We start from the raw sequence: 17,638 nt of genomic DNA, 5'->3' as shown, positions 1-17,638 counted from the left end.
GATCTTCAAGTGCCACCTCTACTCTGCCTCTTCAAACAACTGAACAGCTATTTTTTTGTTTCTTTCTTTCAAAAGATTCCTGTATTCCAGCAGAAAGTTGTTTGTAACTTTTTTTGTGGCAGTCATGAAGGAACTTTTTGTTGGTCTGCCAGACCATCGCCTTGTTTCAACATAGTTCTCTCTTCCTGACTGTTTGTTCCGTTGGCAGATTATTATTATCTGTTGTAACAGGACATACTTTCATGTCATATGTGAAATAATCTGCCAGTGGAACTAGTATTTTCATCAATATTAAAGATTTATTGGTTTAAAATAAACTCTTATGTCTGGCTGAAAAGTTACTTTAAAGTAAGTTTTCTTAGTTATTATTTCAGAGAGAAACTAGATCACACATACTTGGTAAGACGACGCGAGAGTGATGCTCCTATATGTCTCCTCGTCACATTGTGTTTCTCACACTGATCAGAGGCCCTCTGTTTCTGAGAAAAACTGCTCGTCTCCATGGTGATTATCAAACAGATCCATCAATCAAATCTGAGTCAGTCTTGATTGCTGTTTTCCACTGAAGTCAGCCTAAAGGAAAACAAACTAAGTGTTCCACGAAAAGACACGTGCAGACTGAGTGCATCACGCACCAAACACCATCAAATAACCGGCAGCTTGTTATCATGAACTGATTTGAATACAATAGAGATTTCATGCCTTTTAAATATCAGTATAAGTCATTCCCGTTCCATGTCTTGCAGCACTCCGATTTAATATTCTCCACATATAGAGCTGGCTAATTTGATAAGCTTTTACTCGCGAGTAATCCATTTCATTGTTGGAGGGCCCTGTGAGCTTGTTGTTTTTCCTCTTTCTTTCCATTGCGCTAATTAAAACTAATTGAATTGAATTGATGGTAGAGAGCCCCTGAATCACTGTGCTACCATCTCAGTCCTGCTCATCCCTGAAATGAGACAAATCAAGTGTGCCGTGTAATCAGACCGCAAAATAAAAGTCGACACACACACACACACGCAGTCACGCACACAGAGGGAGGCTGGTTCCCTTGTTTGCTGTGAGCACATGATCACAGTTTTAGCAACATGAACTTGGCCGACAGGTGAAGTTGTTTGAATTAAACTGATGCAGTTTGGTTACTTTGGAGTATGTTTAGGTTTGAGTCGCTGTTTGAGACGTTCACATTTTAATGTGCTTCTGCTTCACTAAGAACATGAACGCAACAGGTCCAGGAGGAAAAGCCAGGAAACAGCCACGATCCGTTCTCATCAGACGACTCAAGGGGGCGGTGTTATGGATTTTTCACGCCATTTTAGAGCATAATCAAATAACTGTGTTACCTTCAATTGTCATAAAAAATAATGTGTCAAATACGTCTGAAAAGAAATTTGACTTTGTAATTAAACGCCTAGAAATTGGGCCTGTGTCTCTTTAAAGACTCCTGCTCTTTCTGAAGCTCCGCCTTCAGGAACTCGTCACAACATGGCTCCTCTATTAACCCTCATCCTTGAAGGCGGAGCTAAGCCCACCCAGGTGTTTTGCATAGCTAAATGGTTGTCACAGGAGATTTAAGTATTTCTCAAATATGCATAAAAAAATCAAAGCCAGTGTTTGTGTTTGATGAGGGAATAAGATCACAGCTCAAAAATATCAATTTTACATAATATGTATTTTACAGACCGTTTTATAGCACAATCAAGTAACTATAAATGTCCATTATATGTCAAATATTGTAATTTGAATATATTTGGAAACAGGCAATGCACATTAATTAATATTTTTGTAAATGTACCAGAATTAGCCATAAGGCTATTTTTCATGTCATTCCTGGACAATGAGTAACTTGTCTTGGTGTAAACAAAGGTTATGCAAAACAAAGATGACCCAGTTACGTCATTTTTGTCAATAAATACAATCAATATGCAAACAGTAAACACAAAACAACTGAAATTATAACATTATGATTAGAAATCATATAAGAAATCATTGAAACTAATTTAATCCTTCATCCAGATGCACAATCACTGGCGTTCACATGGTGGGATTAGGAGACGGTACTTATTATTAAAATGTTGACAGATTCGATGAGTTATGAACCAATTCTTTCAGAGACCTTTGACTTCCCAAGTCAAAGCCTTGAGATGCATTTGTGAACAAACGGAACTCAAACCTCCCAGAATAAGTTTGAACCCGCAGCGTCGCGACGCTCCTGCTGGGGTTTTCTTCTTCTTTTTTTTTTTTCCTTAAATCAGAGTGAAGAGCGGATCTGACATTTAAAAATGTTGATCACAATCCTTCTACAGTGCAAGGTGCTTGGCAGCCACTGCTCTGTTTTCGGCTCATGATCAGAGTCAGCACTGTTTCTTTGCTCATATCGCAACCTGTCATCAGTCGTGTTCAACAAGCCTCCATTTTCATTCTCCAACAAGCCTCAGCGATTCCCTGAAACTAATTTAGATAAGGAAATTATGAGTAGATTGTGGCAAACAAAAACAAACTTGAATTATATTACGATGCATCTGTGGAGGGAATTAAAAAGCATTTTTCATTTTAATTGAAATAAAAACAACAACAACTACTACTAGCATAATGTGAAAATATTTGGAGTGCAGCACTTAATGGAAATAAATGCAAATTGAACAATGAAGATGTGGCAATGCAAAAACTATTAAAATGTTGTAGTGAAACTATCCGGAACATTACTGGGAATATTTCTGATTCATTTTGTTGTTTCTGTTTAGATATTTTTGGTTTTATTCACAAGCTTGCAACATTTGATTGCTTGTTTTAATTAGATAGCGATTTACCAATCAATGCATCCTTTTTTTTTTCTTTTCAAACTTCTGTGAGGATTTCGTTGGAAAAAAAACTAAACATTAAATTACTTCAAATTCCCTAAACGAAAACAACAACACAGCCGACCGTGTGGCCATGGGCGGATAATGAATAATCCCTCAGTTCTGAAGTTGGGAGGAATCCGAACACATCAATTATCCCCTCAAAGCAAATTGTCACAACAGCACTTGATTTAGACAGCCTGCGTTAGCAATCTAAATCGCCTCTGAGATATGAACCGCTGCGGAGGTGAAGGGCATTGTGGGAGAACTTGCGCGATCAGCATGTTCCGCGCTGGCGAGGCAGCGGCATGTTCTGCTCCCTGAAGGCCCAGTCATGATTAGATAATCAGCCTAACATATTTACCCCACACAGCCCTTTTGGATGTACGTAATGCGACAGCGGCAACACGTGCAGACGAGCGAGTCTGCGCGAGAAAACGAGGAAAAGATCCAATTATTGACACACACTCGCCTTGCTTTGTAAAATTCCGTCTTGCTTGCTGATGGAACGGGACGACGTCTTGGAAATTTGCGGTGCTTCATGCAGCTCCGGTGCCTGTGTGCGGTTCACTTTCTTGTGAGGACCGCCACGTTTATTTTGTTTTTCGAGGCGGCCTTCAGAGACTGCTGCAGCAGCACTGGACGGTAGGAAGTGGTGGAGGTGGGGTTTGGGGGCGGGAGGGGTTTGCACCATTGCTATCATCAGGTCTGGCTGCTCAAAGGAGACACACTTTACACACAGTGTGAAGGTAAGCAATTATTCCCTCTCCCTTTTATCCCCTTGAGATAGAGAGTAGCAGGCAGCGGTGAGCAGAGCTGCTTTTGTGCTCTATTATCAGGATGGAGAAAATCAGAGCTGAATTCCACACCATTCTCCTCCGTGAGCCACTCTGTGGTCTAATTGTATGGGTGTTTGGCACATGTGTGGATATTTGCTTTTTTTTTCTGGATTATTCTAATTTGATTGTTAGCTTGAGCAAAAACTTGTCAAGGTTTTAATCGTCTTGTCAGAAATCAGTGGGCTTTTCAGTTACAGTTTTCTTGACTTCACAGTTTGGAGGGAAGGGTTATGTGGCAACACTGTGAGCTGGTAGTATCTTAAGTAAACCTGAGAACTTATTGAAGGATTTTTGTTTAGAAAAATGAAAAAACAAGTTGTAACTGTACAGGAAGACTGGCAAATCCAGAGACAGCAGAGTGAGTTCTACATCCAAATATGTCGTCGTCGTTGTCATGTTCGACTGCCTCTGTGTTTATCCAAGTGGTGCAGTTATTTCTGTTCCCGTTTTCATAAACATGCAGTGGCTGCACAACTTTGAAATGTCTGAACATACGTTTAGCTTTCAATGCAGCAAACTGTGTCCAGAATGTGAACATCTTTTGTGAAGTACTCTGCCTCTCTTTTCTTTTCCCAAGCTGTGGAAAAAGGAAATGACTAGAGGTAAGAACCATTTATTTTCTCTGGTGGCTGATTGGCTGTAACCCTGAAGAGTGAAGCAAAGGACGACTGTTTAAGTTAGCTTCTGCAGTAGCGCTAAGATCTTGTATTATTGCATATGAAGGTATATTTGTTGTCCTATCAAACAGGCAGGGATAAAAGTTTTTAGAGACGGTTTAGCAGATTTTAGCTGAAACCCTCGATTTTTAGCCATACCTAACCCTAACCCTTTAAAGTAATGGAGGTCCGCTGTAGAGCCACATTGTCATAATCATCAACCTACTTTCTTAAACATGTAAACTGGTAGTTTTGTTTACATACACCATAACTCCAGGTATATATTTGGGTGTAAAATAACTTGAAACACTCACCAAGGAAGCAGTGCTCATCAGACAAATGAACACAGAAGGTAAGATAAGAACATCTCACAGGCACACACACAGTCCAACCTCCCATTATCAACTAATCCTTTCACTCTCCTCCTCAACCTTGCTCTGCCACCCACCACCCCCCGTCTTTCCTTCGTCGTGGGCCATCCATCACTTAATTTCTCGTTCCTTCTTCCTCCACCTCCAATTCAGTTTCATTTGCCTGGCTGGCACGGGGGAAGTATGCATTTATGTCAGGCAGGCATCGGCGGCGGTAACGGATGGCGCAATAACCGTAGGGAAACAATGCTCTCAAACAGGAGGGAGTAGGTACTGCTACTGAACCATTAAATAAGGGGGGAGCTCAATGCTCCGTGTGACTTTGTCGGAGTGAAAACGACTGTCTTCTTCCGCCAAACGACTCGACTCTCTGCAGTGGGACTGGTCTGGGTGCAGAGTGTGATGAAGGAACTTCCAGTCCAGGCAGCTTTCACGTTTGTGGTCTATAAAAACCCATTTAGGTTGGTGGATGAGCTGGAGGTGTGTGGATACAGTGCATGTGTGACCGCGTTGGGGTGGGTGACTTATGATTCAGAGGAGGAATGAACACTGCAAAAACACAAAGTACAAATTTATTTCACTTATAACATGGGGAAAATGTCTTCCTACAAGTGAAATAATCTCTCAGTGAAACTTTTCATTAAAATCAACAAAATATTTACTTAAAACAAGCTCTTATATCTTGCTGATAAGTTACTTGTAAGTTAGTTTTGTCTTACTTATATTTGCACTTGAAACTAGACAGAAAATGCTTAATAAGATTGTTTTTGCAAAGCCGTAAAAAAATAACTTGCGTTAAAATTATTACTCAGAGGCACCGTTTTATTGTTTCTCAGCATTCCAGCTTGTTTTATAATTTTAATTTTTTCAGAAGTATAATCGAAGATTTAATCTCATTTTCTAACAAAAGGCCTACAGGCAGAATTAGGAAGGGCGTTACAAAAACACTTAAAGCTAAATATTCCCCGATACGCGGGAAATGTGCGAAAGCTCTACAGCTAACGGCTTTAAAAAGTGAAATCAGAAACAGGTGTTTTCACACTGGGATGACAATTAGGTGTGAGGGGAGGTTTTATTTAAAGAAGTGGGATCAATTGAAAGGTGATTTCACAACACATGCTTGAAGGCGCGAGGAGGGAGCCGCTGCTGTTCATTAGGGATGAGATTGTATTAGTCGAAAAGCAGTCGAAAAAGTTCAGAGCTGTCAAACCTTTAGGGATTCCATGGAGACGAAGAAAACCAAAGCTCATTATCTTCTGAACGAGACGCGTTTCCCTGCATGTGTGGGATGTGAATTGTACCTTTAGACACACATTGCTAATGCTAATGTACTGCGGATGTTTTGGGTTTATGGGAGAACGGCGTCATGAAGACCAGGGAACCCAGCCAGCAGCAAGGTGAGGGAATTAAAGAGGTGGAGAAGTTTGAAGCAGAGTGTGGTTGTGAAATTACTTGAGATACGAACATCTGACAGTTCAGTCCGTCACTTGAAAATTGAAAGAATATTGCAAACCAACGCAGCGGCTACCAAAACATGACCGTCCGCCTGACTTTACGGCCCAGTTATGGTGAACCTCAATCTGAGAAATTGCCAAGGTAACTGTGGACCTGGAGCATCTGTTGACAGGATGTCCAAATCTGGCATTACACAAAAATTAAAGCCGCTGGTGAGAAACAGCAATGAGAATTCATGTTTGTTGACCCAAACAATTTAAAGGGGCAGCATTATATGTTTTTCAGCCACATGAAACCATTTTATAGCACACAGACCACTGAAGCTGACAATAGTGCATCATACAATACACTATCAACTACTGTCCATCTACTGCAAGTGTAAGATATTTTTTGTTAAATCCAATATGGCAGACAGACAAAAAAAGCAACTCTGGAATATCCAGACTCCTTCTACTGTAGTGGACTCTTGTAGGTAAAAGAAAATTGTGACATCAAGTAACCCCTAAAGACTAATACTACTGATGTGTTTTCCAAACAACAACTTTGTATGCTCCTATAATGAGCTCAGCTGAAGTTTCATCAGGTATTAATCGCTGCTGGCTAGTCTGAAGGAGCAGAGTGGGGGAGGGGCTGCTCTGTGAGGAGATTAATCCTCAAAGTCGGTGCTGGGTTCACCCGGGCGCCTAATCTTCACATTTGAACCAAAAACTCATTTATTGAAATAAGTAACATTTTCTATTCAAAAACCTTTTTTGCTGTTTTAATTGAATTAATAGACAATTAATAGACATGGCTTAGCGTGTAATTAGCTTGGAAAGTTGCTGCAACAACAAATATATTTATTCCTTTTACTCTTATCCAGGAGTTTCAACCATTGGATGTGTATAAAGCAGTGTTTCTCAACCTTTTTCAGCCCAACGCCCCCCTAGCCTTTATCCAGGTCCCTCACCGCCCCCCACCAAAGAATTTGCAGGCTACTTTGCACTGACTATTTTATCATTAATATCACTATCACTATTGTAGATGTTTTGATTTTTATGCTTGTTTCTGTATTTATCATCAAAATAATTTCCCAGAGAATAAAAAAGCCATGGGAATAGAAATTATTTTCACAGGTGTCTAAGAAAAATGCAATGAACATTCAAGTTAAAATTGGTAGGTCTAACAGCAGCCAGTCAGAGTGGAAAAAATATTCTCATTTTGTGCCATTTTCTAGTTGTTAAATATTACACAAAACGACCAGATAAAAGATGTTCAACATGCCAGTTTAAACTTTGAACTATTTGCAAAACGACTGAGCTCTGCAACATTAAAACATGGATAGAACTGTAACTACATTAATCATAGCTCTTCTTCTCTTCAGTGTTTGTCGGTTTCTGGTGGTGCAGCTCTGTGCTGCCTTCAGGAGAATGGGACATCAGAGTATCATCCATAAAACTTCACCCACATGGCATTTATTGTGCAAACCAGAGCTTTCAGTGGAAAAACAAAAGTTACTTTTAGTGCCATACAAATATGAGACAGAAACATGGATTATATGTTTATATAAACCTGTCTATTGATTATAGATTAATAGTTTTACTGGACAGAAATTACAAAGAACAAATCTGGTTCTTAATCAAATCCTAATGAGTCAAATTGAAAGTGTCATGGAGTCGTCAGCCTCATGACATTAACACTGACAGTAAAAACATAAATAAGTGATCAGTTATTTATGTTATGGTCTGTAAGATATATTTATTCTCAGTACTAGATGTGGTCTCAACAAACCCATGGCACTTCAACACTATTATTTTACCTTTTATCTGGAAATAGTGTCTGTTTATTCTTGCCATATAGTCTCTGTATTAATTATTGCTCAAAAGGTCTTGCCATACCAGTTTATTCCTCTGTATTTACTTTAGTTTCTTTGTTTATTCTTGCATTGTGTTCTTCATTCATTTCCATTTAGTTTCATTTGATTAGTTTTATCCTCTCTTGGTTTATTGCTTTGTCCACTTTAGTTTCTTTCCTATTGCTAGATTTATTTTATCATTTATTGACGCTCAACATCAGTAATCTTTACTCATCACCTGCTGCGCCTCCTAATCGTCATGTGTTTCACATCATGTGTTGATTTTTTTACTGTTCAGCGTCAGATTCTCTGTTTTTATGCCATAATTCACATCTAGTTCGTCGCTCCGTTTTATGTCCCGCTTCTCCTGTTTCAGAGCGGTCGGGAAGCGTATCGATGGGGAAAAGGCAGACTGACATAAACCTTTTAAAACAACGGAAACAATATCTGCATTCTGATTATTGAAATTTAAAAGTGCTGTGTTGTTCTATCACCCCCGTTTCATACCGGACCACTTACAGCACCGTGTTAACGCTATAAAATGAACGCTCTCTATCGTGGTATCACCCATGGAGGGATTTCTTTATTTAAATGGGTTCATTTTTCAGAGGGATACAGAACCGCTACTCTAAATCATTGTTTCTTCTGCTGTGCCATCACAAATAATAAATTTTCCAAAAAATGAATCACCAATGAACTGACTTGAAGGAAGATGGACGAATCTCCAGCAGTAGCAAGCCATAAACAGGAAACAGGCCCTCCTGCCAGTAGGGCATGTGCACAGCGCATTGCAGGGTGTCAAATTACGCAGTTAAAACTCTGACCCGGGAGTGAATTTACAAAAGCGATCACCTGATGTCTTGAAAGGTCAGTCTCTCCCGTCACATGGTACTGATCATGTCCGGTCAGCAACTAAATATGTTGTTTACAAAGTGTGTTTTATAAAACCACGACATGCCCTATAGACCTTTAAATTTCATCAACTGTTTTTAAATAGCTATAAAACCAGAACATTTAGTGCAAAACTTGCACATGGGATTGTTTTCGAAGAATTAAAGGAAAGTCACGTGTACAGGTTGTTTACCTGAACATCCGCAAAACAGGTGATTAGTTATGCGATTAGTGATCCCATGGGTAGGCTCATCAGGTGCCTAGCAGTCATGCTTTTTTACTTTGGGAGGAAGCCGGAGTACCCGGAGAGAACCCACGCATGCATGGGGAGAACATGCAAACTCCATGCAGTTACTATGAAGCCCAGGAGGTTAGCCAAGAGACCAACAGGAATAGCTATGGAGCAATGGAGTTCGGGCAGGAGACTGACAGGACTCGCTATGAAACCCTGGAGAAGTGTACTGCATATTGCATTTTCAAAAGTGTAGTGGAGAAGTCTCCAACCACACGTCTGACTACAGGCTGCTGCTTCTGTGGCTGGTCTGAAACAGCCGCAAAACACATGATTAGTGATGTGATTAGTGATCCCATGGGTAGGATTGTCACGTGCCTAACAGTCATGCTTTTGGACTTTGGGAGAAAGCCGGAGTACCCGGAGAGAACCCATGCATGCATGGGGAGAACATGCAAACTCCATGCAGTTACTACGAAGCCCTGGAGGTTAGCCGAGAGACCAATGGGACTAGGTACAAAGTGTTGGAGGTTGGGCAGGAAACCGACAGGACTCGCTACCAAGCCCTGCAGGTCAGACCGGAGACCGACAAGTCTTACTACGAGGCTCTGGAGGTCAGGCAGGAGACCGACAGGACGAGTCCTGGAGAAGCCCTGGAGAAGTGTAGTGTATATTGCGTTTTCAAAAGTGTAGTGGAGAAGTCTCCGACCACACATCTGAATACAGGTTGCTGCTTCTGTCGCTGGTCTGAAACAGACATGCTGTATTCATGATGGCTAGACAAGACTTACTACTGGCAGCTATTTATGCTGCTTCTCTGTGTCCCTCAGCCTTTTCTCCAACTGTTCCACTTGAAGCTGCAGGTTTTTGCATATATTCTCAAAAATAGTGCCCTCCTTCTCCAAGGTGGTGTATTCCTGCTGTAAGGCGGTGTTTATTTCCTCCAAGTAAGTGTTTATTTGCTCCAACATGGTGCTTTTCTGCTCCAGATCGGCCTTTTCCTTCTCTAGGGCAGTATTTTCCTGCTCCAGGGCAGTGTTTATCTGCTCCAAGACTGCGCTTTTCTGCTCCAGAGTGGTCTTTTCCTTCTTCATGGCAGTGTTGTCCTGCTCCAGGGCAGTGTTTATCTGCTCCAACACGGTGCTTTTCTTCTCCAGAGCGGTCTTCTCCTTCTCTAGGGCAGTGTTTTCCTGCTCCAGGGCAGTGTTTATCTGCTCCAACATGGTGCTTTTCTGCTGCAGAGTGGTCTTTTCCTTCTCTAGGGCAGTGTTTTCCTGCTCCAGTGCAGTGTTTATCTGCTCCAACACGGTGCTTTTCTGCTCCAGAGTGGTCTTTTCATTCTCTAGGGCAGTGTTTTCCTGCTCCAGGGCAGTGTTTATCTGCTCCAACATGGTGCTTTTCTGCTCCAAAGCGGTCCTCTCCTTTTCTAGGGCAGTGTTTTCCTGCCCCAGGGCAGTGTATATCTGCGCCAACACGGTGCTTTTCTTCTCCAGAGCGGTCTTCTCTTTCTCTAGGGCAGTGTTTTCCTGCTCCAAGGCAGTGTTTATCTGCTCCAACACGGTGCTTTTCTGCTCCAGAGCGGTCTTCTCCTTCTCTAGGGCAGTGTTTTCTTGCTCCAGGGCAGTGCTTATCTTCTCCAAGATGGCACTTTTCTGCTCCAGAGCGGTGTTCTCCTTCTCTAGGGCAGTGTTTTCCTGCTCCAAGGCAGTGTTTATCTGCTCCAACGCGGTGCTTTTCTGCTCCAGAGCGGTCTTCTCCTTCTCTAGGGCAGTGTTTTCTTGCTCCAGGGCAGTGCTTATCTTCTCCAAGATGGCACTTTTCTGCTCCAGAGCGGTGTTCTCCTTCTCTAGGGCAGTGTTATCTTGCTCCAGGGCAGTGTTTATCTGCTCCAACACAGTGCTTTTCTGCTCCAGAGCGGTCTTCTCCTTCTCTAGGGCAGTGTTTTCTTGCTCCAGTTCAGTGATTATCTTCACCAAGATGGCACATTTCTGCTCCAGAACGGTGTTCTCCTCCTCTAGGGCAGTGTTATCCTGCTTCAGGGCAATGTTTTCCAGCTCCAGGGCAGTGTTTATCTTGAGCAAGACGGCACTTTTCTCCTTCTCCAGCTTTATATTCTTAATTTTAATCCAGTTCATCTTCTCCTCATTTTCTTCCGTCAGAGTCTTTCTGTTGACGAACAACATGCTGACCTTTCTCAATGTGTCAAACAACCACATATTGAGCTGACTCTGTAGATAAATCCAAAAATTCAATCACTTAACAGACAATACTTATCCTTACTCTGCGACTTCTGCAGTGGTAATGACCGTAGAATTCAAGACTGCAGCCTTGTGACATCAATGCATCACTCTCTGTGACATCAATTTGTGTGATGTCACAAATTGATGTCACTACCTCAACAGAACTAGAAAACTGCTGAAGTTTGAATAAAAACAAACTTTACAGCTAAATGCAACTTGGCTTAGCTGATGGTCATTTCAGACAGTTCAACTGGTAATATATTAATTACCAAGGCTGTAATTCGCACTTGGGAGTCAGCGGCTCTTTAGGATAATGGCCTGGCACAGCAGGGTGCGAGGACCAACTCTCTTAAAAAAGACATGTTAAAAAATAACACAAAAATGTATTACTTTTAATGCACATTTTGTGTTCATTTTAACACAATGTGTTAAAATGTACAGAACATTATAACACACTGTATGTGTTAAATATTTCAACACATTTTTGTCTTGGTCAGGCACAGATTTTCTAACAACAGATTATATAATTCTTAATGACAGTTTCAAGTATTTTTTTTTTCTAAAATGGTTTTCAAATTTTTTTGTATTTATAAAATGTTTAACTTCTAAAAAATGCCAAGTAAACATTTTTGTAAACCTTTACTGCCTACAAAGGTCTTCTGTAAACTTTAATTAATTTTAGCAATTCATATATCAAAATTATCAATTTTCTGTGCTATTTGTGCTTTTTTGTTATGTTTCCTTTCAACAATTTCTGGTTTTGTACTAATTTATGCTTATGCTAATTTATGCTATTTTCCACTTTTCAACTATTTCATGTTTTATACTAATTTCTGCTTTTGCTAATCTATACTATATGTTTTGCTATGTGTTACTATTGTACTTTTTCAAATATTTTAGAAATGCAACAATTTCTTCAAGTTGCCATCTGTCCCCGCAATAGCTGTTGATTGCAGTAAACCAATATTGTCATATTTAAGCTTTCATTTTTTGACAGAATGGACATCAGAAGTAATGACACCCCCTACCTCTTTTCTTTTTTGTTTATTTGCTTTCATTTTTCTTGTGCTGCCTGCACTTCTCTTGCTGAGGCGCTGTAATGCAGTGACAACGGTTCGCCACCAGTGGGCATATAGAGCACGGTGAGCAGCACTCCTGACTCAGCGAGCCAACGGCAATTAAGCGCAGCAACGGCTGGTCAGCGAAGGCGCTCACTGTCGCTCTCCTGTTTCAACAGTGTTCATCGAAATAAAAGATGAACACTTTTATTTCGAAAGTGTTCGAAATAAACCACACCTATTATTTTTTAAGTGTGCAACAATTGGAATAGATGTATGCATATAGATGGATGGATGGCTCATTTGATTGATTGATTGATTGATTGATTGATTGATTGATTGATTGATTGATTGATTGATTGATTGATTGATTCCTACAAAGGTTAGCTCCAGCACCAGGGTCTTTCTTCTGCAATTAACAATTTGTTTGCTTAATGTGATTTCTCCTGCTCAATTTCATGTCTGCTTGTGTTTCTGATTTCTTTATGCTCCTTCCACTTTCTAGGATTTTTGTGCTTTCTTTCCTACTTCCTATGCCTTGTTCAGATCTTTTTTTCTAATGTATTTTTCTTCTAATGTATAACTTTTACTTTTCTCCTCTTTCAATTATTTCAGGTTTTATATTATTATTTTATATTTTACTACTACATTCCTTGACAAACAGTGTTCAACTCTCTGCATGTTGTGTTTAGTTATATATGTGATATTTGCTCTAAAAACCACACAAAAATACACTAATGCGTGAAGCGTACATTGTACATAGAACACATATATTATTATAAACTTAAAGATGGTTTAGAGTTTATTGAGGTGTAACCTGAGGATCTCCTCAGCTATGCACCACATATCTGAGAAGAGACATGGAGGAAATTAGGGGTTGAAAACTGCACACACCTGCTCCTTCATTTAGCTTAAATCTTATTGTATAGACTAGGTCAGTGTTTCTCAAACTTTTTTGGACCAACGCCCCCCCAGCCTTTATCCAGGTCCCTCACCGCCCCCCACCAAAGAATTTGCAGGCTACTTTGCACTGACTATTATTTTATCATTAATATTACTATCACTATTGTAGATGTTTTGATTTTTGTGCTTGTTTCTGAATTTCTCATAAAAATAATTTCCCAGAGAATAAAAATGTCATGGGAATATAAATTATTTTCACAGGCGTCTACGAAAAATGCAATGAACATTCAAGTTAAAATTGGTAGGTCTAACAGCAGCCAGTCAGAGTGGAAAAAATATTCTTATTCTTATCAGTGCCATTTTCTAGTTGTTAAATATTACACAAAACGACCAGATAAAAGATGTTCAACATGCCAGTTTAAACTTTGAACTATTTGCAAAACGACTGAGCTCTGCAACATTAAAACATGGATAGAACTGTAACTACATTAATCATAACTCTTCTCCTCTTCAGTGTTTGTCAGTTTCTGGTGGTGCAGCTCTGTGCTGCCTTCAGGAGAATGGGACATCAGAGTATAATCCATAAAACTTCACCCACATGGCATTTATTGTGCAAACCAGAGCTTTCAGTGAAAAAACAAGTTACTTTTAGTGCCATACAAATATGAGACAGAAACATGGATTATATCTTTATATAGATCTGTCTATTGATTATAGATTAATAGTTTTACTGGACAGAAATTACAAAGAACAAATCTGGTTCTTAATCAAATCCTAATGAGTCAAATTGAAAGTGTCATGGAGTTGTCAGCCTCATGACATTAACACTGACAGTAAAAACATAAATAAGTGATCAGTTATTTACTGTTATGGTCTGTAAGATATATTTATTCTCAGTACTAGATGTGGTCTCAACAAACCCATGGCACTTCAACACTATTATTTTACCTTTTATCTGGAAATAGTGTCCTTTTATTCTTGCCATATAGTCTCTGTATTAATTATTGCTCAAAAGGTCTTGCCATACCAGTTTATTCCTCTGTATTTACTTTAGTTTCTTAGTTTATTCTTGCATTGTGTTCTTCATTCATTTCCATTTAGTTTCATTTGATTAGTTTTATCCTCTCTTGGTTTATTGCTTTGTCCACTTTAGTTTCTTTCCTGTTGCTAGATTTATTTTATCATTTATTGACGCTCACCATCAGTAATCTTTACTCATCACCTGCTGCGCCTCCTAATCGTCATGTGTTTCACATCATGTGTTGATTTTTTCACTGTACAGCGTCGGATTCTCTGTTTTTATGCCATAATTCACATCTAGTTCATCGCTCCGTTTTATGTCCCGCTTCTGCCGTTTCAGAGTTTTGCGAAAGGTGCGTGTCTTTTTTTTAAGCCCCTAAGGTGCAGGGTGGTCGGGAAGTGTATCGATGGGGGAAAGGCAGACTGACATAAACCTTTTAAAACAACGGAAACAATATCTGCATTCTGATTATTAAAATTTAAAAGTGCTGTGTTGTTCTATCACCCCCGTTTCATACCGGACCACTTACAGCACCGTGTTAACGCTATAAAATGAACGCTCTCTATTGTGGTATCACCCATGGAGGGATTTCTTTATTTCTCTATTTAAATGGGTTCATTTTTCAGAGGGATACTCAGTGAGGGTATCGTGATTTTAGCTACCAGTAGCAGGAGAACGGAGCTGCGCCAAGAAGCTAACAGAAGCTAACAAACACTGAGTAGTAGAAGAGCTGCCATTGGTACAGTTGCAGCCAAGCATGATTTGATGTTACACAATGCAGTTTTACCAAGTTGCTCAAAGTCTAAACTGGCATTGTTGTGCATTTAAGGTGTAAAGTTTACCTTCGACCAAATGCCCCCTAAAGGCATCCCAGCGCCCCCCTTTTGTAAAAATGTCCGTCCTCTGAACGCCCCCTGGAGGGCGGTACCGCCCACGTTGAGAACCGCTAGTATAAAATGGAGCTTTAGCGGAAGTTCAGGCTGGAAGACTCCACCCCCTTCGTTCGCCCATCGACGTCATTTTCATCTCCTACCTCAGCGCTGGACCTCACCCGGCGCGTTCAATCAGCAATCAGGCTCTGCATAAAAGGATCCACACCCAAGCCGTCAGCTGCTTCCCATCTGCGTTCAACCCACCACCTCCCCTTCTCCACCCACATCCTTCGGCTCTCCAGGATAGCACCCTTCCCTGACCACCACCACCAGTGTCGGGTCCCGGGGGAGAGCATCCCTAATCAGTTATCGGGATGTTCATCGAGTTCACATCAAATCTCAGCTCAAATTAGCTGCCGGGGTCCGAGCGCCAAAGAACTGTTATTCATTCCTGTCATTAAATATTTTAATTGTTCCCCTTTCCGTCTGAGTCTCTCCAGATTGAAGTGTTGTTATATCATTCATCCAACTTCAAAGAAAGCTATATGCATAAATACTTTTAAAAAATTATAGTTTTCTTTCCTGTGTTTTCACAGGAAAGACAGCATCACACTGATGCTGTCCGACAATAAAACGGTGATATGTTTTACAGTAACCGAGGTGGCAACACCAAGTGGACGACCAAGTTCACAAGTTTACAGTAACCAATATCAACATGGTGGATTAGAACGTTACAAGTCTCGCTCCGTTTTCCAACAACTTGGATGATTTCACTCTGAAGCAAAAATAGAAAACTTCTTCCTACTAAATTAGTCCACAATCACTTACAGAAGCAGTTATTTTTGAAGCTGTTGAATAAATTCATATCAGTCGTCATGTTGTTTTGACTTTTTATTTGCCACCACACCGTTCTGCTGTGTGCTCCTGACACAAAGCCAGGCTTTAATTCTGTCCTCTTGCGTTTCTGTTTCTAATTGAACAAACCTGACTGAGACTCACTGCTGAGAGAGAGAGAGAGAGAAGCACCGCTTCCTCTAAATGGGATACAGTATAACCAGAGGCGCTTTGGAGTAAAGTTGTTTAATACTTAAATAAAACATAAGCATAAAACATTTTTTATTATTATCCAAAGTCATCAGGAGGAGGATTTATTCACTGAAAGCTAAATAGTGAAATTACTTGATAACATAATGTGCAAATGATTGTGTTTTCCTCATTAACCGAGGCAGATTTGTAGAATGAAAAGGTCAATTCTGCAGAGGTGCTTTGCTTTAAGAAACGTTTTTTTATTTTAATTTTAACCATATAAATGTAATTATCTGCAGTTGACGAATAAAGGATCATTTTCTAAGCTCATCCATTTATGATGAGCTCAGACCTCGTTAAACACTTTGAACAGATGCACACGGCGTTAATGTCACAATCACGTCATCCCTTCAAAAACAAAATGACTTGTTTCCAGAAAACTACCACCAAACCCTTTATCACACATTTGTCACATATTTTAGATCATTAGAACAAAAAAAAATTAGCATTGAATTTATTAATATGTGAATTTGTTTCATCTGCTCATGATGTAACGTTTGTCCTTTGTGAGCAGGAAGAACACCAGCAAAGAGAAATGCCTTATTTCCTAACTACATGATTTACTTTTGCTTTGTTTTCTGTATATTTATGTGAAATGTTGGCAATTTAATAAAAATAATCTGACAGATGATATTATTCAATAGGGGAAAAGTTTTGATTTTCCTCTCAGATCTTCATTTTTACTTCACAAAAACTCATAAAGCACATGATGGCATGAAAATTGACCAGATGCATTCACCATGTCGTAACTCCTGTACAACTGGAACTACAACAATATGTTTTACATGTCGCACCATTTGATCACAGTGTAACTCTGTTGTTTTAAAACTTTAAAGTTCCAATTGCAAAAAACCCAGATACCTATAGGTAATTCCTGCTATATTCTAAAGGCACCATTGTCAACGTCAGTGGACTGTGTGCTATAAAATGGCTTTATAGAGTCCCTTGCAAAAGTATTGAAACCTAATGAACAGTGACAGATTTCACAACTACGCAATCACAAACATCAGTGGTTATTTTTGGAAGATTTTCATAAGACATACCACCAAAGTGGTAAAAGTTTTTACCTTCCAAAACTTACAGGCTGGGCACAGAGAAAAGTGGCGGAAAAAAGTCCTGATAAAGTTCTGGAGCTTTGGTACAAACCATGTAAAGAGAACAAGAAAAACATATAGCAGAATAAACTGGAGGTGTCTTGGTCAGAGAACACTAGAAGTAAACTTTCTGGCAAAAATGAAAATGTGTGGCAAAAAAAAAAAAACACCTGAAAAAACTAATTCCCAACTTGAAATATGATGACAACCTTAAATATACAGCCTATAGAGTTAAGTCAGGGGAGT

The 17,638-nt window shown here is 39.8% G+C and overlaps 1 protein-coding gene across 1 annotated transcript; it reads right to left on the bottom strand.

Annotated features, from left to right (window-relative positions):
• Nucleotides 1-1,955: 1,955 nt before the first annotated feature.
• LOC145548873 (uncharacterized) lies at nt 1,956-11,301 on the bottom strand. Its single transcript, XM_081599936.1, has 3 exons — nt 11,092-11,301; nt 9,080-10,938; nt 1,956-5,255 (listed from the first exon to the last, which is right to left on the bottom strand). Exons 1-2 carry the CDS (start codon nt 11,299-11,301, stop codon nt 9,919-9,921), a joined length of 1,230 nt encoding a protein of 409 aa, XP_081456062.1. The 3' UTR covers nt 1,956-5,255; nt 9,080-9,918.
• Nucleotides 11,302-17,638: the final 6,337 nt, after the last annotated feature.

Source organism: Poecilia reticulata, chromosome 18 (genome assembly GCF_904066995.2).
Source record: "Poecilia reticulata chromosome 18, P_reticulata-male-v2, whole genome shotgun sequence".
In the NCBI taxonomy this organism is placed as follows: Eukaryota; Metazoa; Chordata; class Actinopteri; order Cyprinodontiformes; family Poeciliidae; genus Poecilia; species Poecilia reticulata.
Note: the sequence above shows the minus strand (reverse complement) of the source record. Positions and strands in the feature narration are given on the sequence as shown.